Raw genomic sequence first — 22,583 nt, 5'->3', positions numbered from 1 at the left:
TTTTACCATCAGAGGGAAGAAAAAAAACAGAACAATCTATATCTAAGCATTTGGTCTGGTTGAATTGCTTGAGATGAGTCAAACTAGGGCAAAGTGGCAAAAGCGTTCCCAAAATTTAAAAACAATAGATAACTGTCTGAGGAGACAAAAGAATCTACAAGATCTGCTTGAGGGGAGAGTTAGAAAGGACGAGTTCCAAGAAACCAACAAGAAAGAGCTCAGCTTCATATGTCAGAGGAGACAGTTTTGAGTACAAATTGTATATCCAAAAAGAGGAGAAGAAATATATACTTACTCAGACAAGAGTCTAATTTAGCACACCACTTGCGTTACCACATCTACACCAGAACAACAACATAAATGACAGTTCCAACTTGACTCTGACTCCAGACATCCATCCATACAAAGTATGTAAATCAAAACAGTTCTATCATCTATGTGTTTGGTGGGAACACCAACATAACAAGCACTTCTTCTTGCTTTGCTATATTTGTTTCGGGGGGGGGGGGGGATGATAAAAAAAACACGCATAGAGGAAGAGGGAAGCAAGTCGAAGACGATACAAACAAGCAAAAAGGGCAACACGCAGGGCACATAAAGAAAATAAAAGTAATGCGTATATATATATATGTGTATGTACGTGTTTGAAAAGCTAGCGTATTTTGTTTGTTTGTTTGTTTTGACTGGGGGATCAAAGCTCGTCGTCGATAGGTCTGGGGAGATTTTCAGGAGGTTGGTGTGGTTCATGGTCCTCAGATGAAGCTTCAAGGAGCGGTTCAGAAGTAGGTTCGTCTGGGAACGAGGGTGTCAACGAAGGAGGCCGAGCATCGGAGTCGGAGAACCACCGGATGGGCCGTTTGATCAGGTTGAGGAACTGATCCCATGTCGGCAACAGTTGGCCTAGCTGCTTGGGCTCCTCCTTCACTGGCTTTCCTTCATACTTCAACCTATACACAAAAGAAGAATCCCAATCAGTCCAATCAAGAGAAACTGTTTTTTGTTGTGGGGGGGGGGGGGGGTTGATATTTGTAAAGAGAAATTATACGCAACTCCCAACTCAGTTCGTCGTCAATGTACAACTGAAAATTGACGACCGGTTTCTTCGGATCCCGACAATCGACATTCAGCGTTGAAAACTTATGGATCCCACTATTCCAGTAATTTTAACAGATGGAGTTCAAAAAAAAAAAAAAGAAAAGAAAAGAAAAAACAGCAAAAAGAAGGACAGAAATGGATCAGTCAACAAAGGAAAACTAGAAAGGATTTACAAAACAAACAAACAAACAAAAAATGGGGGGCTCACTTCGGAATATATTTCAATAGCTTATCTTCGCCTGTCTTGCCTAAACCGTTCTCTTGACTTAGGGTGCGCACAGGTAACCAGAATTGATTGAGCGGAGAAGTGGAGAATTCGACAACTGTTTCTCTGATACTGGCGGCCGCGAATTCATGTCGATCCTGTAACCCATGAACCCCAATTGAATGATCAGTGAGAAGTGCGAAGTATGGGGGAATCGGTCGAGAGGTTTGAGGAGATAGGTGTACCCCAGACAAGACAATCAAATTGGGGACGAATTGCATCACGTCCATGAGCTCGCTTCGTTCCGTTAAGAATCCTGCCCACGTGTCTACCCCGCCGTCAGGGCCGAGCCACAGACTCATGAAGGGGGTAGAAGAGACGACGAATTTGAAGGTCACCGTCGTATTAACCTGTTCCATCATTGTCCCCGAAAAAAAAAAAAACATGACCAATGATTAGATTGGACAGATGTCAATTGGACAGAGGGGGGACATGAAGATCGTACGGCATCCAACCAAGACAAGAAAACCTGCTTCTGTTCGTGGCCCAACATCGTCTTGAACTGGTCATCGAGCTGCTCGTTCGAGCTGCGATATCGTCGACAATCCCAGACGAAAAACGCCGCATCTCCGTACCGAAACCAGTAATAATTTTCTCCCTTGCCCGGCCCGTCAAAGTTACCTTCGCCCAGATAATCCCGGTAGGCTTTGTTCGCCGGCTCGAAGATCTCGTTCGTGTCGTTCCCGTTTCCGGCCCAATCGTTGTATATCTTGTTGAAACATTCACATTCCCTGCGTCAATGTGGTGGCTGGTTTGCTTGATAACTTATTTTTCTTACCTCATGATCGTCATAAATATGAATAGTCCTGGTAAATTGGATGAGCTAAACAAACCAAATTTCATTTTTAAGCCGAAAACCAAGGGACAATTTCCCGCAAAAGCAATAGGAGATGGAGAAGGAAGGGGAGCGAACCTTTCTCCAGCCAGGGGTCGAAAAGCTTTGGCGATACTTCCGCCAATAGTGATGAATAGAGTTACCGAGGTAGATCGGGGAGTCGATGTAGATGAAGTCGCCCAAGAAGAGGACGAAGTCGAGCTTGAGTTTGCGCGCCATTTCTGCGAGCTGTTCTGCGCCATCATTATGCAGCTGGTTCCGGAAAGGATTGTATGGAAAGCCGGCTTCATCAAAACATAATCCCCCCAAAAATATAAATTTATCAGGATACAATTTTGCCCATGGTGGTAAAAAAGTAAACGGAGGTGGACTGTACGTTTGATGCAGCTACTGTAGGCAAATGTAAAGGAGCCGCCATCGGCTTTGGGGTTCGATAAGTTGCTCGAATCAGGCGCAGTTTGAAAATGCCCGACAGCGTCGAAGAACGGATGCGGTTCCTTGACTGACTCCAATAAGTTCAATCGATCTAGATCACGCGTCGCACGCACGCCCGGAAAAAAAGAAATCACTTAGGTTGTTTCCATTTTTTATCCGAATTCCAAAGCAGATAGCTTACATTCATACGCGTTACCGGGGATGAGGTTCTCGATTTTTCCGATCGTGTTCCAATCGGTCCGGTTAGTGGGGATCAAGGTAGGCCCCATGATCCAATTGCCGATAGGTTTCATAGGCCGATACACGAGCTGCGCGCCAACGGGAGCAGGTTCCTGGACCTCTTCTTCTGGACTCGATGGATGGGTGGTGATCGGGGGGATTCTCGCATGGACTTTCACCCAAGTCTCTCCGACCGCGCCCACTCGACTGAAGCTCAAGTCCTCCTGTCCGTCAAAGACAGTCGTTCGGAATGTGGCATCGAAACAGAACAGGGTCATGATCGTGTTAACCAATAGCGTGAACTTGTTGGCTGAGGTGTTACTGGTGCTGAGTCCGACGATCGACTTGAAGAAGGACTTGATCGGATGACTCGAAGGCTGATTCCGATTTTTCTTGGCTCTTTGTGAGCCGTGGATTTTCTTGTTACTGGACGGTGGCTTGAGGATCAGGCTGTCGGTTTCTGTAGAGGCTGTAGGATCGATTGGAGCGGGTTGAAGGATGTTTGCTTTAGATTTTTTGTTCTTTTTTGATTTTGAGATGGATGGGGGCGGCGTGTCTTTGGAAGTTGACGGGGCTGGCTGGTTTGTTGAAGGATCGGAGGATGAGGTGGAAGGCCCATCGTGCCGAATGTCGTCTTCCTCTTCTTCCTCTTCGTCTTCATCGTCATCGGGTTGTTCCTCCAGGTATGAATTTTTCAACTGAGAGTGGTGTCTTGACCAAGCTAGACAGTAGAAGGCGAATATCGATGGAATCGCGATCGGCAGGTGGTGGGCTGGTATCCATCGCAGGAAGAGATAGGCCAGTGATCTAATCTGAATCGACAGCAGGTTCGCCAGTGGGGACCAACCCGAGGAGACCAGCCTGACGAAGAGTGACTGGAGGGTAATGAGTAGCGAGATAAGGATGAGCGAATACATCGTCGATGACGTTTTCTTTTGGTCTTGCTGAGCTTTTTAAGGTTTGGCTGGCAGTCCCAAGACTTGGGCTCACTCAAAATGAAGTCTCCGCAGCCCCTGACTGAAGTCTGGCGAAAAAGAGCTCAAAAGTGTTTGGCAATGATTTTGTTTCAACTTGAATAAATTACGTTGCTAGATGCAAAAGAACTAATGCTACTACAGCACAAACAAGACTGATACTGAATAGGACGAGAAAAAAAAAAGAAACTGGCACTGAATTATTAGAGGAAAAGAATCAGAGAAAGTAAAACAGAACGAAAAGCTGAAGATTAATTAAGTGAATTAATTTTTAAAAAAGAGAAACCGAGATCGCGTCGGAGGTGGTGTTACGGGCTGAGTGGGTTGGACTCGTTCCCAGTAGTACTGATGACGCGAGATGGGGGCAAAGCTGGGGGTGGAATCTGAGCTGGTTCGGATGGAGCTGGCGGAAGATGGGAGATTGTTGGGGGAAGAAGAGCCTGCTGAGAGTGAGCTTGAAGCGCGTGAGTCGAAGACCGAAGGGATCCTTCTGAGGAACGCGACGGTTGCTCGGACTGGTTTGACTGCAGGTTCGTCATCTTCATCGTCTTCCTCATCATCGCTATCGTCCAAGTAGCCGCCATTGTTGTTGAGGAATACCGATAGAAAATCACGTTCCGGTTGCTGATTGTTGCTGCTTCTTGAGACTTTGTATTTGGAGGCCGCGTTGCGAATGTTGGGTGAACACCACGAGGGGGATAAGATGTACTCTTTCTTCTCGGCCTTCATGCTCGTGATCTCCTTGACCTGTTCCTCTTGCTCACTTGCAAACGGACGCGATTGGACTTTTTGAAGCATCTTTGCGCATCCGCCGGAGTCCAATCTGGAGATTGAACATTTGATTTTGGAGGGCGATGATAGGCAAGGTGATAAGGCAACACGAGCATGCAAATTTAGAGGTGATCTAGTGGTGGTTTGCTGTTGGGAGACGGAAGCTCGAGGTGAGATGCGTGGTCGCTGGGCGCGAACTGATGAGGGGCGGTAAGAGGCCTGTTCCCGTCGGACGCAGTTGCTGCTTTGAGGGTTTTCAGGTTGCTTGGGTAGGGCAAGGTTGCGACGAGGCTGCGATGAGGATTGGATGGAAGACATCTTGGTGAGGGTACGGGTTTGGAGAGCTGGGAGCTGGGTGCTAAGAGCAAAGGTTGGTGTGATGTTGAGGGCTGAGTGCAGGAATAGTTGGTGAGGGATGAAGTGGGATGATGGAGGGAACTGATGACAGTAGCCCTCCTTTTATAGAACAGCCTGGCTGGCTCGAAAACATGCACATTGGCAATCCGGCCAGTTAGGACTTGACCCGGTTGCAAGCCCACTCAAATGAAGACCGGCCGAGATGGCGTTCCGGCGTAGTGCTCGGCGGGCCAGATTGAAATCGTCTCCAGAAAACAGAAAAAAAAAACTCAGCCCCTGCCCTGCTCAGGTTTTCCCGCCCCAGGCAAACATGTCCTCCCTAATTACTATGTAGCCGCTTCCAGCCCCCTCGGGCCGCTTCGCAACATGGCTTCCAAACACGTCTTGGTCTTATTAGGGGAAGCAGAGACCAGTCCAACACTGTTCATTATCATCCCGGCAATTTGCCTGCAGGGGAGTCGTGAAAAGATATTAGGATATGGCGAGATGGAATGAGAAAACTCCCCCGGCAGAGGGAAGAATACACCACGGCTCGAGTCTGAACTACATAGCTTCGGGTTTGCGTTGGTCCGAATGTGCGGTCTGGTTTCACCTGTCTCCCGCGAATCTGACTGCGAAGGCAGGTCAATGCCGGGGAAGGGTCAGAATTGCGTTGGTCTGACCCAATATCGGAATGTCAAGCCAACACCGCCGAGTCCCGACGCATTGCGTCGGATTGACAGTCGGGTCAACTGAGCCAACCTCTTTTGGCCCTGCTGAGCAGGCCGACGGTAGGGCTTGACTGGATCTCAAAGACGCGCCCGACACGGCAGACCAGCCGACGAAGGCTCGCCAGTAGCAGCAAGCCAATGTCGTCGGGTAGTTGAGCATCGTCAGTAAGCTAAGACCACAGCAAGCACCCACCTCAACGACTTCAAAAAAAACACACACCCGGTGTTTGTAGCTCGGGCCGTTTCACCGCCATCACAGCGTATACTAAGAAAACTGGCGCTTCCGGACGAGCGCACCTTCAGGACGATGGCTCTCAAGCTCAATGAACGCCCCCCCCCCCCTTGAAAAAAACTACATCTTCTGATTCATATATGTTCAAAATCTGTGATTTGCTATTAGCACTGTTCACGTAAGAAATCTATGAACATGGTGAGAGATATACATCAGCATACTTTCCCAGCCAAATTGGCTGGCACAATGGGATAAACTTTATTTCAATCTTGCTGATGTTTAGCTTACGTGAAGAGTGCTATTGCACTGCCAGCATATTTGGCTAGGATGAAGTCATCCCAGTTTAACTGGGATGCACTCAACCAATCTTAAATGGGTTGATCTCAACCAATGAAATATAAAACCAAGGGGGGCCCCTTGGATTTGCATTTCATCAGTTGATATCAACCAAATTTAAATTGGTTGAGTGCATCCCAGTTTAACTGGGATAACCTCAGCCCAGCTGATTATGCCGGCAGTGTTGTGCTTTGATAAATCCTTGGACAATCCGGTGCATTGGAAAACTTAAAGTTACATGGTTATGCTGCACAGCAACAATTTTTTCCTTTGGTTTTTGCCACCCACAGCGGCAATTCATGATGTCATGTGCCTTGCTCAAGTTGCTGTGATTAAGCAGCGGCAAGCGTCCCATCCATCTCAAACCACCATTGCTGCAGCCTTTGGTTGCTTCTCTTGACAACAATGGCCTCACTAATATGAATCACAGAATGGGTTTTCGCTCTTACGCTCCGGACACCAAGGTTCATGCAGTCCGAATGGCCCTTGAGGGCCTGTTGTTTACGGCTTCATGGATGTTTGATTTCGTGGCAGTCGTTTGGCCAATGGCTCAATCCCTACCAAGAAAATCCATGCGTTATCAGGGATCCGGATACTTATGAAACCCTTGGCCAACCCGCAGCCCTCTCTAAAGAAAACTGTACCTTGATGATTGGGTTTGTACGACTCGAACCAAGTTTGTTTCCACACAAGATTTGATAGAAGTTGTACGACTTGACAGAAGTCTTGCTCAGTGCTGCAGGCGTTCACTGGAAACTTGTCAAACGTTTGTCAATCACTCTGAAAAAACAGAAACCAAAGACATTTGCAAAAACACCACCGGGCTGGTTTGCCATCTATCCAATGCGGTCAGGTGCGACTGCGTCAGCCCGCCCCTGCTTGATACTGTCGGATCAGCCATCCTGGCCCCAATGTCAACATTGAGAGCTGTGTATAGTCCCTGGCTGGCATTTTTCTCACACCAATCAGCCTCCCAATCTGCCGCCGAACCCAACGTTGCTTGACCCCGTATGCATACGCTTTCTGTGCTTGTGCTATCAAATTTATGCCGTGCTAGGATACTTGGCAGTTTCAGTTTGCGCAAGACCCTGTGTAATGAGCGAAATATTCTACTTTTCTTGTGGCAAAGTTAAACCAGTTTGTTTTTTCTTTCTGATTACAATGTGAAGTTCTTCTTCCGCATTGTTCTGGTGCAGGACAAACACAAGTTTTTCCGAGTGAGTTCTTGACCTTTGTAGCCAAGGGACAAGTACTTGAGGTCCGACTGAGCGGGAACCAGAGTGCCGTGTGTGGAGGCCTGGGCCGACAGGTTGGTGTGCAGTCAACTCATAGGTCGCCAGCTGTGTGACGACCTTTTAATGTGATCCCAACGCTGCTGCTCAAGCAGGAAGGATTCATTTTGGCCTAATTGATGCGCGAAAGCCAACCTTGCTGCCCGGAGTGTGGGCATGGTCGGACTTGTCGGCAATCAGGCCCGGTCAGACAGCTCACTGCTCAGTGTAACAGCCAGCAAAGTGGCAGGGTGGGCCCGGCCATAATTGGACAAGGGAGCAAAAACACCGTCAGCCCTGTTCTATATTCTGGGAGAGCAGCTTAAAAAAGGTTGTGTAGACCTGCGACCTGCTGCTGCATGCAGAAAAACTTCAAGAAAAACCTTAACATCCACATTTTTCAGTAAAATGATAGACTGCTCCGCACTTACAGTGAGTTGAGCCGGGGGTTGGCATTTTGTCGTCGAGTCTCCAAAGGGTGGGTCTATTTGACCGTGGTGGCGGGATAGATGCTCATGTCCTGGGCCAAGGCACACTGGTGACTGGACTACCGGCTGCTGTGACCAAGATGATCACCAATGACGACATCATGGCCTTTGAGGGGTAAAAAGAATGAAAGAAAACAGTGAAGATCCTTGAACCTTGGGGGAAAATCCAGGAAAATCCTGCAAATCCGTCCAAGGATTCTTCAAAACACAATATGTCTGTCGTACAAAGAAGAGGTACTGAGTTTGCTGTCATATTCGTGCTAGGAAGCACAGCAAGCAGTGGACCCTGGAAGCCCCCTACAAATGTGGGTAATTTAAAATCTGGAATTTTAGCTAAATTCATTCATCAAGGGGCACTGGAGAATGGATTTTTTTGGCTGATTCATACATTTTTGTGCATATTCTTGATGGACAATCCCCCCGGGAATGCCAAAACCCCAATGAAAAGCTGTGTTCTGTGAATTTAGCAGATTTAACTGAATTTTGGGCACAATTTCAGACTTTCATGCCCTGTTTGATGCCTACCTTGTGGGTTTCAAAGCCCATTCATACCAAATTTGCAAGCAAATGCAAAAAACCATACATTTACATTATCCACATACTTCGGGGCTTTCCAGGGTCAAGCAGGTACCCGCTCTTCTTTCCCATTTTCATTTTGTCCGTTTTTGAGACCTTGACGTCAACCATTCAGCAGACGTTTTGAGATTGCTGACACTACTATCTATAGGTTTCATCGATTGTTCATGAGGTCCATGTTATTGACAGCCAATCCCAGATTCGAGACCAAGATAATAATAGGGTGTGCTATCTTCGTGCGGGTTGTGGCGATACCGAAAGTCTAACTTCCATCAATGTTCTTTGCTGCAATACTTTCCAATTCTCAATACCAGTAGCAGGTATGAGGAGGGTCCCTGTTTGGTGTATAGTTTGACGTTTTCGGTACCTCCAAGGATAATGCATAAGACATGCCGGTGGCGTTTTACGCAGGCGTAAACCGGAGTGAAGCCCGTTTACGGGCACGTTGGACGTCTAAGCGGACTTGAAATTAAAGCTACCAGCAAGGTTAAGTTAACGCGAGGTCCTCCGGTATCGAGTGGCGAAAGCCGGGCTGTGATCAGCTAGAAAATTGCTGGGAGTCGCCCGGAAAGCGCCACTGCAAGTGGGGACCTGAGAAAAATTGGGTTCCGAGCGGAGTAGGATCTAGTTTTTCGGGTGAGGATGGCCTGATAAAGACATCAGCATGTCGTGCGACCCAAGAATGAGGGGACCTACAAATCAGCATGAGAGCTTGAAAAGTCAATATCTAAATAGTGACCAGATTCCAACCATTTTTCCACAACAAGTTTTGCTCTCACATCCTCAATCACCACTGTGATATTTTTTAGAGTAAATATCCTTGAAGCGTGCGCTAATGATTGCTTCCCGCATCAGCTTCCATTCATTTAAATGGTTTATCTTGGCGTCAAATTGCCTGATGTCCACTGCCAGTATTGTTGGCAATCGCCTTTACGACTCCCCATCTTTTCTAAAAGTCGCGCCAGAGCATTCCGATCCAGCCATCTGGAATGAAAAATCTAGCCACTTTGTTACAAAAGGAGCTGGAAGTCCAGAGGGTAATTGGAGATTTGATCTGAGCTCGAGGTATGCATCTACTAGAAGAACCACACAAATTAAACCAACGCATTTATCTAATTCTATAAACTTACCCCGTTACTCCCCATTCCCAGTGAGAATAGTGCTGTGCCGGGCGTCGCTCTCCAGCATCATCCAAGAAAACTTAAATATACAACCAGATCCAACTTCGGATGATCAAATACAAGGTTCTAGGTTGGCCAAAACCAGCAGCTCATCTACGAGCAACAAGTACCGGCAAGGTCCGGAAAGAACCTCTAAAGCTTTAAAGTTTCCTCTAGTAAGTCACTGCATCATCAGATAAACATTAAAGTAAGCCTGAAGTTTTGAAGCTTTTCGAGTGGACGTGTTTAAGGCTCTCGATATTGGTGTTGAATCAGCGGAGTATCACCGGCCTCTCACTGATTTGAAAATTTCAACGAAGAAGGTTGAGACGCTTTCAAAAGTGAGGGGCTCTGAACGCCACACAATATCACGCTGGGCCCCCTCTCGCTATCCTCTCCAAGCGGCGAAACAAGCGGAAAAGGTATATCACCCAGAGATGTTTGAGCCTGTGGCAAAAGAGTCGATGAGGTTTGAGATTGAAGAGGAAAAAATTGCGAGGATTCTGTGCAAGGGTTTGAATGAACTTCAGGAGATTTTACTCCAGAAGTTACCTTGGAAAGCAGATACTACGATAAACCAACTGAAAGAGAGGTTCGTCCGAATCGAATACCTTCTCACCGCTATGGTGGAGGGAACGCTCTTCGATCCAAAATCGATCAAACTTAGAAAAATCAGAACAAAAGCATTTGTCAGTGGACCATTAGGTTCTCGATAATCTCCCCAAGCTTTTGACTGATAGTATGTTGTTTTCCCTCCACACGCGCCTCTGAGTGATACAGGCACATTACGAGAGCCAGATCAAGGTTCTAGGCATGCTGAAACAAATATTAGGGCTGTTAATTGGAATCCAAGATAGCTTCACTCAGCTCAAAGGGTCCGCTGCCTTGTCTGAACTTAACACCTTTGAAGTATTAGAGATCATCAGGAACGGAGCTATCATACCAGTCTCTAAAAGGATAGAAAGTGAACTGAAAGATACAATAAGGAATGCTGTGGATTTTCTTGACCTTGAATCCAACACCTCGAATAAGAGACCTCCCTCGCATTCTCATGTCGACTTCGAGGAACCAGAACCCATGTTGCAAGCGGAGGTGCTATTGAATTCAATCAATGAGGCTCTCCGATTGGATCAAAGACCTGAAATGGAACGTTCAGTTTCACAGGTGCCGTTAGTCAATTCTTTCATTTATCTGAAGGATGACTTTCATCACTGATCCCTCCAACAAAAACCAATTCAACTTTGCACTACCAGTGATGACACAGATGAATTGTTGGATACCCTACGAAATTTGCAAAAATACCGAGTCAAGCTGCAGCAGTCACCCTCGACGAAATCTGCTGCGGTCTACGATTGCTCGGAGCAAGACATGAAACGATTAAGGTTGCATCTTGATGAGAACAGCTTAACCTCCAGTTGGGCTGTGGAGCTAGTCAAGCAGGGAATGCCAGATAAAATAGTGAGTCTGATTCACAAGATCCACTTGAGGCTTAGTTGACATACCATTCTGAAATATGATCTGACTGAAAAATTGCAGAGGAACCTTGATACAATCTTGCAAGACATGCTGGTGTCAAACATTCTGTTGAAAGTTCTACATGAGCTTGTGGTAAAGAATAAAGATCTTCTTGGTTTTTCATCCTAAAATACCAAAAATAAACCCAGTAATTATCACGCTTGACATTCTTGATGATTGAAAAACTACAATATGTTGAAAACAAAATAGCTGAAAAGCAGTCAAATGAATTGGTCAAATTTTTCAGCCAGGAAGTGTAAGGACTCCAATTTGGGGTCCTTCACTGTCCGTCCGAGTAGGAGCGCAGAGGGTGAACCTCGAGGGGAGTCTGGTTCACGGGGCTATGTATTGCTCAGGAAGAAGGGGGGAAAAACACTAGCCGGGAGAGATATGAGTCAGGGATCTCTCATGAGTACATACAACCAGGGATAGAGAAAGGGGAGGGGACAAGGGAATAAGGAAGGGAAGGAGAAAAGGAAACTGGGGAACGGCTTACCTAGCCGGGAGAGATATGAGTCAGGGATCTCTGCCGGCTAGGCGAAGTGCAAGGACCGGAGGATATAGTCAAGCGGGAAATGTGTCTGTGATTGTCCTTGTGAAACCTCGCGGTACGCAGGGGCTTCACAGGAAGTGACTGCTTTGGTCAATTCGGGTACAAAATTCAATGAAGGAGGTGAATGCTTTGCCCTTGCAGACCATGTCTTGAGAAATAGTTGTGCGGAACTGAATATGCAATACAAAGAATTTCTTCAAAACATGAGCATATATTTGGAAAATAATATCTTGGGATACACTCATGTCAAATTGAACCATCATAAGGCTATTGATCATATTGAAAGCCACCTTCAAATTTTTCAACACTTGGTTTTCTGGAATAGGACTTCAGATAGAGTTTTGGGTGCTCTTTTTTACATCAGGTGAGCCACAAATCCACCAAACTACCATATCCTTCATCAAAACAGTTTCTAGAAATTTTGTGAATATGGTTTGAAATTTTTCCAGATTCAGCAATGGTTGAGAGAAATTGAGTGGATAAAAATCTCTTGTTTCAAGAGTAAAAACTTGTCTGTATCTCATACCAAAGATCAAGTTGATAAAAATAAGCTCAAAATTATTCTTGAGTCTCAAGCTGAAAGACTTATCAAAAGAATCAGCAATTTCCAGGAAAATCTGCGGATATTTATTCTCAAATCTTTGCCTCCTCAGAATCCAGCTGATGCCCCTGTTTCCTAGAATTAGTTCAACTATCAATAAAAATCAAACCACAGTAAGTCATTTTTTCTAGGTCACCTCCCCAAAAAAGTAAGCATTGATTTTATCTGATGTTTATCTTTTACCAATTATTAGATCAACAAAAAATACTGTAAAATTCATGATTAATCTAACCTCCTTCAAGATCAATCAAATTAAATTTCCTTGTTGTATCCTGATTCCTCTCTAAAATTGAATCAAAAAAAGCTTTATTGATTTTGTCATTTCTATTCTCAATTCAAAAAAATATGAGTCATGGATGAAGCTGTGGGAGAACTAGTGGTCAGATTGGATGTTTCTAGCAAGTCCTGAAACTGTCTGATTTTTCAATACAGAGTTGTTTGTCACAGTCTGTATCAGGAGTTATGTATTTTCTCCATCTACATGCAAGAAGTGAAAATAAATGAGTATACTTGATTTGGATTGGCATAGAGAAATAACTCTGAAAGATTACAAATAAACAGATTTTCCCGCATTTTCCTGCATGGTAGATGCTTCAAGGAGTTCAGCTATGCAGCAAAAGATCCAGGTTGATTTTTTTCTTCCAAAAAGTGAGGTCCTGAATCCAGTCCTGAAAATTTTAATTTTGAGGTGTGAGAAACTCCACTTTTGAAGGGGAAAACTTCAAGTTTAATCTGTGGTTTACTAATTTGAGCTGATCAGTTTCTGTACTCTACCACAGCAAACAACAGGGGAGAGGATCAATTCGAGCTGTTCCATGGAATTAGCCAACCTGTTGCTGCACTCCCTCTGAGAGAATCTGCATTGGTTTCAGATCAAGGAGGGATTGGTGTAACTAATACTACTTTGCAACTACACCAGGTCTGATTTAATGGAAGAAAAATCCTCCAGGGAGTACAATTTGGACTAAGCAGGAGTAACTTACTCCTTGCTAATCCTGGAGCTTCAAGCAAAGAATTCAGGAACTTCTTGGCTCCCCAGCCAAAATTATGCACCAAGCACAGATTACATAAGCTGTAAGTGCATAAAACAACCATAAACATCAATTCAGCCCTCACCAATGTGTTTGACATCCAGGATTAGAATTAATCTAGGAGTACGCCAATCTGCTACTCCTCAACTCACTCCTGCACCAATATGGGTGCCCTCAACAGCTAAGACAGTGAGAAATCTGCAGGGGTAGATCAGCCTTTGCCTTCAGTAGAGTATTGAATATAGGTAGAAGATGCAGTGGAAATAATCTAAAATTGCTACTTTGCTGTTTGGTGGGAAATACAATATAGCCTCCAAATTTTTCAATTACAAATGTTTTAAAGTGTGAAACTTGATAAATGGATGAATGATACAAATTCAAAATCATGAGCTTCCTCAGGTTTAATCTGCTTCATGGGCTGGAATGTGATGATTTTTAATCACATATTCATTGTAAACAGAATGATGATTTAAGTAAAAAAGTATCTTGTAGATCAATTCAATCAATCCTTGACGGTGGCTTGATTGCGGTGCATTTGTTAGGAGACCTCTACCTCTGTTCTCCACCCAAGTTTCAACTATCTTCCAAGCTACTGCCAGGGACCTCTCTGAACTGTTCATTTTGGTTTTATTGAAGGTTGCACTTGAGTCACAGTTTAGTAAATCATGCAATCTCTTTTCATCAGAATTTGATTCAATTCTTGAACGTTTTAAATCTTGACCCTCTAATATTCTTCTCCAGAAAGATTCAAAAAACTTCATAAGGTTTTTGAGGTCCGTTTCTTTCATTATCCCTCCCTCATGTTCGCCAAAAAGTGAAAGATACACAACTATCAATACTGTTGTGATTTTGGTGATTCTCTTCATATATTTAATCCTTGTTGGGAGCATGTTAAAGTAAGACCTTGATGATCTCTTCAAAACATCAAATTTTGAGATGATTTCATCTTCAATCTTTCCAAAGAATCCGAAATAGTTTTCAACCTTGAATTTTTCATCAGAAATTTGCAATATCATTTTAACAACCACTTTTTCTCTGTCATATCGTTCTCTGAACTGTGGATAAGGCAACTTTTTTTTTGTTATGTGATACGTTGGAAGGAATTCCACATCTTTATCCCTTGACATGAAAGAAAAACTTCCTTGAGAATTTTCCTCTTCTTTCAGGAATTGAAGAAATTCAAAAAGCTGTTTTATTGGTGCAACCTGTCCAGCAATCTCCCGGTTCCAAACAGAATGTTCTAAGCTTGGATCTATTATGAAAAAATTCCAGTCCGAGACATTGAAGACGGGTTCTTCTTCACCAACTTGTTCTATTGCATTATGATTGCTGTCTTCAGTGGATGAAAATTTTGACACTTCTGTTGATTCATTTTCAACTTCTTGTGATTGCGACTGTTTTGAGATTGCGGCTATTTGATTGCTTGCTATTGTCTTGTAAGCTACAGCTTGCCGTTTTGAGGAAGCCGGATTTCTCGCCGCCTCATTTGGTCGCTTTCTGGCATCTAAGAAGCGAATGTCTGGTTTGGATGATCCAGTTGGATCAAGGGTCGTGGCGGAGAGATCCTGCTTGCCACCTACATGGTTAAACGGTTCCGTCCGTTCTTCTTCTACGGTGGCAGCTTCTGCGGAAAAAGGAAAAGATTGATCTGGCGATGCGTAAGAGGGAGATCTAGTTGAGAAATGCTCTGAGGGCGTCTCGTTCAAATCAAAAAGAAATTTTTCTTTCCCTGGTTCTGTTTGAAGAGCAAGCCAGCTCCTACCAACGAGATTGAAAGCCACAAGCAAGTATCTGACTACTCGAGACTTCATTTTGCTTCTGGTTTAATTGTGCAATGGGAAGTTTGATGTGAACACTACCGAGTTTCCTGAGCTTCAACAAGAGATGCGGGCCAGCTAGACTTGGTAACCAAAATCTCAGATTCTTCTTGAAACATGTGGTGCCATTCCAATGAGACCCAACAGTGCAAATAACAAGTTTGGTGTGCAGTAGCTAGCACGCGGCTGGCTTAACACCGCTCAGATCATGCGGCCTGAGTTGCCTCAAGGTTGGTGAAGAATCAGGAATAATCCTTGGTTGAATGGGTCTGTTTCAACCATGATATTGTTGCGACAAACCCCTGGAATCGCCTGTGGGCATCCTATGTATGCTGATTGATTACCAGCGCCGCGTAAACACGCCCACCTTTGCTGATTGAGCGATAAGGAGAAAAAAAATTGATCGGTCTTCCTGATTGTTTATTCCAACTTGAGGAAAATGCCTTTGCATACACATTCACCCTAGAAAATCTTACCAGTCGCTGAGGTGAATGTGCAGTTATAGATCGAAAACAAGTTTGCCAGAAGCTGGGGAAGACTCTGTGGAGACACTAAACAATTGAGTATAATTATTCATTGAGCATAGATGGGCAATATTATTTTCGCAGGAGAATTGAAGGGGATTCTGGTCGTTCCAAAGGTCACCGAAGGATTCCATTGGCCGGGAGCCGGAGGAATATTCCTCCTAGCCGAGCAGGTGCAGACCTCCTCGGCCGCAGTCGACAAGCAGGTGCGGCCTGAGTCTCCATCTACATACACACCGAGGAGCCGACATCCTCATCGACCGGTCGATACGGTCCGTACCCTTCAAGGAAGATGTCTCCCCTTCCTCGGCGTCGTAATAGTTTTTTGGGGCGGGACAGTTCTCTCCCGTGCGCAAAGTAATAGTGTAGATATATAGTATACTGCATTCTATACCTATTTGTACCAAATATACAACTGTAAGGAAGAACCAAAGGCTATAAGCTGGGATAAGTAAATAGGTTGGTTTGATTTTTAAGAAGAAAGGCATGTAAATCAACTAATTACTGACTCGAAAGATAAAGCAAAATTTCAAACTACAGATTAGAAAAAATAATTGGGAGGGCAAAGGATAATGGAAACGGGATTGCGAAATCAAAAAGATGAGAATGGGGAACCAAAGAAAGATACAACGTGTTTCGTTTTGTTGTTCTTTGGTGTCGTTCAATCATTATTTTTAGCTGTGTGATGAGTAGAAGAAACATAAGTTTACCGAGGCAGTCGGCGGTGAAAAAAAAAACAAATCAAAGCTTGGGCACTGTAGTTGGATGAGAAGTGTTTTTTTTTTTTTTTTTGAAAAACGGGCGTATGAGTCAGTAGATATAAAATTGAGGAAGATGTGTGTAGGGAACGAAAAGGACAAGGATGACTAACCTCTGAAAGTTTTTGAGAGCATCAAGAAAGCCCATCCAGCAAACGCGAAACTGAACCAATGGACCTGAACACCGAATGAGTTTTGGACGAGACCGCCGAGGAGTTGATTGCCATTAAGATGGACAGTTTTGAGCCACCGAGAATTCTCAAGATTGGCGGAGAGAGAAGAGTTCTGGTCGGACAGGAGGTGTTGGTAGATGAGAGGGAGTTCGATTTGGGCGCGCCTGATGGACTCGTACATGGCGGCGACGAGCCACAGACTAGTGGGAATGGGCAGTCCTTCGAACGAGTTCGAGCTTTTCTTAGCACCGGCTTGCTGGGGCTCGTCGACAGCTCTGATGCGTTGGTTGAACGCGGCGGTGGAGTTGAACCTGGCCAGCCTGGTCAGTCCGGCACAGACGAAGAAGGTGAGGATCAGGATATCGGTGGGGTGTCGTAGGCCGATGGTAAAGCCGACGAGCGCTGGGGCCACGCCAAACGAGATCAGGTCGGCTAGCGAGTCTAGCTCCTGCCCAAGCACCGAGGACTCCCCCCTGAACCGTGCTACCTTGCCGTCTAGAAAGTCAAACCCGAGCGAGAAGATCGGTAACAGACAGGCCCGCTTGAGGTGGTCTAGATCGAGCGTGATCAGGAAGTACGCCGAGGAGAATATCGAGAGTGAGCCGCATACACCGTTGAAGATCGTGATCAGGTCTGCGAGTCGAAAGTTTCTGTTTGTTTAAGCACAGTCCCAAATTTATTTTTTTTGTCAGAATAACATTCTTGATCAGCTGAATATTAATGTCTATTGATATGTGTCCCATTGGAGAGGAGCCTACCTGAGTAGACTGAAGTGGCGGTCATCGTTCACAAACTGCTTGAGGGCCACGGTGACTGGATCCTGATCTGTTCTGAGGGCATCGTCAGCAGCGGGATAAGGGTCGTTTGGAGGTTTATTTGAGGCAGTGTGGGCAGTCGTACCCCGAGTGGCGATGCTCTCCCGTCTCGAGGTGGCCATGATCACTGGATTCACCGTGCTGGGCGGGTCGATCGGGGTGGTGTTTGCTGCTAGAGGGGCACTCTCGCCGGGTGTTGAGGCCGGGATCGTCATTTCTGGATTCGTCCCTGCCCGTTATTATTGTGAGAATCGGCAGTGTTAGCAATCTATTCTTGTTGTATGTATAGTTGATCTGTTTACCTGGCATTGGTCTCGGAGACACTGTTTGCCCGGCTGGCTTGGCTCGCTCGGGTCGATGGAAGTTGTTCTGTTGGTCTCACTGAGGCAGTGAGGTGTACATCGCCTTGGAAACCACATATTTACATAAATATGTAAGTATTAGCTCGCGATGACGTAATCCTTCTTCACCAGCGGTCATTACAATTTTGTTTTGCATATGTACAAGTCTCCTGCTCTCCTGTGTAGTCATTTTTCGCCGCTCCATGGACAATGCCCCCCTTCCCCTACGCTCAGTGAACATCCAGAACATGATCTCCTAGTTGTGCTATATCAAGTGCAGATGTAGACTAGGACCAAGACCTCCTGGCCAAGCCACCTTTACAATAGAAAGCTCTCCAATTCCAAGGATATCTCAAACAGTACACGGTCTTATATCCCTCGTTTTCTCCCCTGACAACGGACGCATGGCCCAGTGGTAAGGCGCTCGCCTTCGATATAGGATGAGCTGTTGATGTGGCAGCGAGAGATCGTCGGTTCGACCCCGGCTGCGTTCACTTTTGCCGGCGCGGGTCGGCGAGCTTCGCCTGCCCTTTTTTTGCACCCCGAGACCATCTCATCACCTTCAAACTGGCAAGTCACTCACCCACTCGAGCACCTTCTGCCGCCTAGTTGATGCAAACATAGCTAACGCCCCCTTTCTATATTCCAGCCGCAGAGCAATGTCGTCGTTTCCTTCATCGACCGAAGGACCCCCACCATCCGAGCTGGCTGATGACTGCCATACTTCCGGGACGACCGGGAAGCTATCCCAAGGAAGCGTACGACCGCAGCAAGTCGGCGGTAATCTGGGCGATCCCTCGGCTTCCACCAGGGGAGACGGCCAACCGGCCGGGAAGCCCAAAAGCTCGAAGCCCAGCATGAAGGAGATGAGCAAAGCGGAGCGGAGAGCCGTCCAGGAAAAGCAGCGTGCCGACAAGGCCGCATTGAAAGGCTCCCCGGCCCCTTCAACTGCAGCCAAACCATCGAGCAAGTCGGCCACCGCCACTCATAAACCTACGAACAATGCCCCATCAGCCTCTCGTCCCGCCTCGACCGCGAAAAAGAGCCCGCTCGACCCGACCATCGACTTCCCTCCCTCCCTCCAACTCTTTCTTCACCTCGAGTCCCCTGTCACCACCCACACGCTCAACGCTTCGCACAAGAACAACCCCGTTCTGCACCATTCCATCCTCCGTCTGGCTCAGCTCTTCGCACAATTCAAGATCGTCGGCTCCAACGCCCGATGTATGGCCATGCTCGAAGCATTCAAACACGTGAGCACCGTAAAAGACTCCCGGAAAAAAAAAAAAAAACTGGATAAGCAAAAGAACTTGATGAGCTGGGTTTGTGGCTGAGATTTTGGCATTTTTTTTTAAACAAATACAACAATTAGGTCATCCAATCTTACTCTCCTCCCTCAGGCACTTCTCTTTCCCGACATCTCTTGTCTCACCTGTCGCCCCAGATCGCCCATCTTGTCCAAGCCAGGCCATTATCGGTCAGCATGGGCAATGCGATACGACACCTTAAAGGGGTGATCAGTCGGATCGGTATGGACACGCCGGATGAGCAGGTGTGCATCGCTTCTGTCAACAGCACTCCTCACAATCAAAGATACTGACAGCTCAATACGAATATCATTCAAATTACCACAGGCCAAATCTTACTTGTGTGATCGGATCGATTTGTTCACACGTGATCGGATCGTGGTCGCAGACAAGGTCATCCAATCACATGCAGTGACCAAGATCAAAGATGGCGATGTGATCATGACATACGCCAAGTAAGTGGTTGGAAATTCGCTAGAAGCCTCGATCTTGCAGCCGTCTAATTTTTTTTAACCTTTTTATGTGGTTCAGCTCGTCGATCATTCAGGCAGTCCTTTTACAAGCCCACCAGGAAGGCGTGAAATTCAGCGTGGTTTTGGTGGACTCACGGCCGGCCTACGAGGCGAGGAACTTGCTCAAGCTGCTGTCCAGCGTGGGCATCCATTGCACTTACGTCCTCCTCACCGCCATCGGTCCCGTTCTCCGCACCGTCAACCTCGTCCTCCTCGGCGCCCATGCGATGCTCGCCAATGGCGCCATCTATGGCCGCGCTGGAACGGCCATGATTGCCATGATTTCCAAGACCTACGGCATCCCCGTCGTCTGTTGTTGCGAAACTTACAAGTTCAGCGAACGGGTCATGCTTGATAGTATTGTCAGTAACGAGATCAGTAAGTTCCTTTCTTTTTCTGCTATGTCGGCGTCACATTTTCCAGCTCAACTCGGGAATTGACTTATCATTATTATTATTATTGACTACGTATTGCAGGCACTTCCCAATCAAATATCCCGCCGGCTTCATACCACCATCTCTTCAAGTTCCCATCCACCTTGCCGACTCCGCCCCAAGAAAACGAGGAAGACACAGAGATCCAAGAGCTTTCGCTGTTATACGATGTCACCCGGCCGGAAGACATCACGATGGTGATCACCGAGGCTGGGATCATCCCTGTCCAAAGCGTGCCTGTCTTGCTTCGGGATTATAAACCGCTCTTAGCCGAGTGATTTGTCCAACATACTCTATAAACTGACTCCCCTGCCCCCTTCGGCCATCAGAAATCACCCCCAATGATCTGCCTTCCTTGCTCGACGTTGGTCCCAAAATTGCGAATGTAGGGGTTCCTAACAGGTCCTTTGTACTTTCGGATCATATTCAATGCTTGTTAATCTTTTAATGAAAACAATCACAGTGCCCCTAGCCCATTGGATGAAGACCATGTTCATCAGGACGCGCGAGGTCGCGAGGTGATCGCCGCACCGTCACCTCTGATCAATCGTCACATTTCTTTGAAATGTGTACATATAGTGAATAGAAGTGCCAACTGGTTGACGGCCCAGTTCCTGATGCGTTGGAAAGCGTTGAAGTTGGTCACTTGCCTCTTGACAAGAACCGCCTTCTCAGCCCATTATTAACATTGTAAATTGGGTTCAGAATCATTTCTGAAGCACCTTACACAATCAGATTTTGTTGTTATGTTACACGTATGCTCCTCCTCGTACTTTGCTAAGAACAAAAATCTCCTTTAGTTAGTATTATAGTTGTTGCAAAACTTTCTCCGAATTGCTGGTTCCCTGTATCTTCTTACGCTCAGATATAACTATGCCCTTCAAATTCCAATCATGTGCAGCCTACACTGTCCTCCTAGCCTGTGCCGTTTTTTTTTTCTTAGGGATTCTGAGATTCACTAGGATTGCAGCTCAGGTTAAACAACCAATCAATTTGAAGTATTCATAGTATTATTAATAGTTACATATGCACACTTGTATTCGAGTAGCAATTATTTAAATAGAATCATACCATCAGAGAAGACATTAAAATTTATGAGATCAGACCTAAAACCAAAAAGAGAAGGAAATTTTTAGAGTAGAATGGTTCATGTGATATCAATTGTCACGCCTCAAGCGACAAAATAGGACAAGCTACCCAAAATGTATATACGTATGGAGAAAGCCGCCTATAAGTTCGAGCGACCTGCACTATTCCCCAGGAATTGAGAATAGATGGCCCCTTCTAGACCTGACGGCGTTTTGGCCGACATCTTCCTACTTTCTTACCGGATTTTTTAGGTTTGGGCGTTGGAAGCTGGGAACTATCGTTTGCAGCTGATTTGTCGAGAGGGGCTGTAGTCGAACTCGATGTCTCGGAAATGCCAGGAGAAGCTTGGGAGGACTGGGCGCTAGTAGAGAGTTTTTGAGGCTGACTAGTTTGGACTACGCCGAGCTCCCGGTCGCTCTGGACTTCAGCCGGACTCCGCGTATTCGATGCCAATGTGTTAAGGCTGCCGATTCCAGGCGAGTCATCAGACACACTCTCCACCGTTCCTTCTAATTCATCGTCACCATTTTCCGCCTCATTCCTCCCATCAGCATCGTCGCTGTTGTCCCCCGTCGACGCGGGACCATTGGTCGGTGTCGCTTGCCCTTTTGCTCCGCCAAGTGGTTTCGTACGTGCTGAGATTTTTACCGTCGATTTATAGAAAGAAAAAAGCATAGATATAAAATCACGAAAAAGAAAATGAGCCACGACCTGCATCAAAGGGTGCCAAGTGGAATTTTGGGATGGAGACGTGGTTGACTTACGGTCTGAGCCTTGTTGAACACTCTTACCGTTACTTTTAGGATCGAAAAATAATTTGGGATCGGCACTCGAGCTTTGTTTTTGAAACAGTCCAGCCAGTTCGGGATTCTTGGGGGTCTTTTGACAGTAGAGACTGTTTCTGTCCGGTGTCGAGGGTAAAGAATAATCTGGGAAGGTGTTCCTTTCGGTTTGTCTGTAAATCTTCGCTAGCTCGATTAATTTTCTTTGGACAGCTTTGTCTTGAAGCTTTGATTTCGCTGCGTCTATCAGTTCTGTCGTTGTCACCAATCCAATCATTAGTCATGATCCTTTGTGTTAAAGCACAGAAGTTTCCTTACTGTCTGCCATATCCTGTTGGGCGCATTCGTCCGCACCGGCTAAGAGTGGTTGAACCGCATCACCGGCCAAGGTTCCACAAACTTCACCGGGACAGCCAGCCAAGCTATGTATATCTTGAATAACTTGCGGGTGCGAGTTGGAGTCACTAATCTTTCGTGGTAACAGTCGGGAGTGAGCCCTTCTCGTCATGACATTTGTCAAGGGCGAGGACCCCGGAACACGGGACTGAATAGCATTGATGAAGAATATTAGGTATGTGAGCGAAATCAGACCAGGATTTCGAAGCAT

General features: G+C 46.0%; 5 protein-coding genes across 5 annotated transcripts; 2 read left to right on the top strand and 3 right to left on the bottom strand.

Moving 5' to 3' along the window:
- Positions 1 to 691: 691 nt before the first annotated feature.
- On the bottom strand, positions 692 to 4,912 carry PtA15_6A467 (uncharacterized protein; the record flags this gene model as incomplete). Its single annotated transcript, XM_053170175.1, has 10 exons — positions 692 to 947; positions 1,051 to 1,149; positions 1,304 to 1,458; positions 1,546 to 1,710; positions 1,806 to 2,069; positions 2,139 to 2,183; positions 2,274 to 2,479; positions 2,572 to 2,721; positions 2,812 to 3,427; positions 4,136 to 4,912. 10 exons carry the CDS (start codon positions 4,910 to 4,912, stop codon positions 692 to 694), a joined length of 2,733 nt encoding a protein of 910 aa, XP_053021393.1.
- Positions 4,913 to 9,462: 4,550 nt separating this feature from the next.
- On the top strand, positions 9,463 to 11,221 carry PtA15_6A466 (uncharacterized protein; the record flags this gene model as incomplete). The annotated part of the gene is made up of 5 exons (XM_053170174.1): positions 9,463 to 9,601; positions 9,716 to 9,900; positions 9,976 to 10,413; positions 10,505 to 10,893; positions 10,978 to 11,221. 5 exons carry the CDS (start codon positions 9,463 to 9,465, stop codon positions 11,219 to 11,221), a joined length of 1,395 nt encoding a protein of 464 aa, XP_053021392.1.
- A 5,285-nt stretch (positions 11,222 to 16,506) lies between these two features.
- On the bottom strand, positions 16,507 to 17,820 carry PtA15_6A465 (uncharacterized protein; the record flags this gene model as incomplete). The annotated part of the gene is made up of 5 exons (XM_053170173.1): positions 16,507 to 16,520; positions 16,637 to 17,346; positions 17,455 to 17,521; positions 17,597 to 17,740; positions 17,814 to 17,820. 5 exons carry the CDS (start codon positions 17,818 to 17,820, stop codon positions 16,507 to 16,509), a joined length of 942 nt encoding a protein of 313 aa, XP_053021391.1.
- Positions 17,821 to 18,511: 691 nt separating this feature from the next.
- Positions 18,512 to 20,383, top strand: PtA15_6A464 (uncharacterized protein; the record flags this gene model as incomplete). The annotated part of the gene is made up of 5 exons (XM_053170172.1): positions 18,512 to 19,105; positions 19,225 to 19,404; positions 19,487 to 19,614; positions 19,691 to 20,049; positions 20,148 to 20,383. 5 exons carry the CDS (start codon positions 18,512 to 18,514, stop codon positions 20,381 to 20,383), a joined length of 1,497 nt encoding a protein of 498 aa, XP_053021390.1.
- Positions 20,384 to 21,389: 1,006 nt separating this feature from the next.
- On the bottom strand, positions 21,390 to 22,583 carry PtA15_6A463 (uncharacterized protein; the record flags this gene model as incomplete). Its single annotated transcript, XM_053170171.1, has 3 exons — positions 21,390 to 21,829; positions 21,959 to 22,228; positions 22,295 to 22,583. 3 exons carry the CDS (start codon positions 22,581 to 22,583, stop codon positions 21,390 to 21,392), a joined length of 999 nt encoding a protein of 332 aa, XP_053021389.1.

The sequence above is a fragment of the Puccinia triticina genome, chromosome 6A (assembly GCF_026914185.1).
Source record: "Puccinia triticina chromosome 6A, complete sequence".
NCBI lineage: Eukaryota > Fungi > Basidiomycota > Pucciniomycetes > Pucciniales > Pucciniaceae > Puccinia > Puccinia triticina.
Note: the sequence above shows the minus strand (reverse complement) of the source record. Positions and strands in the feature narration are given on the sequence as shown.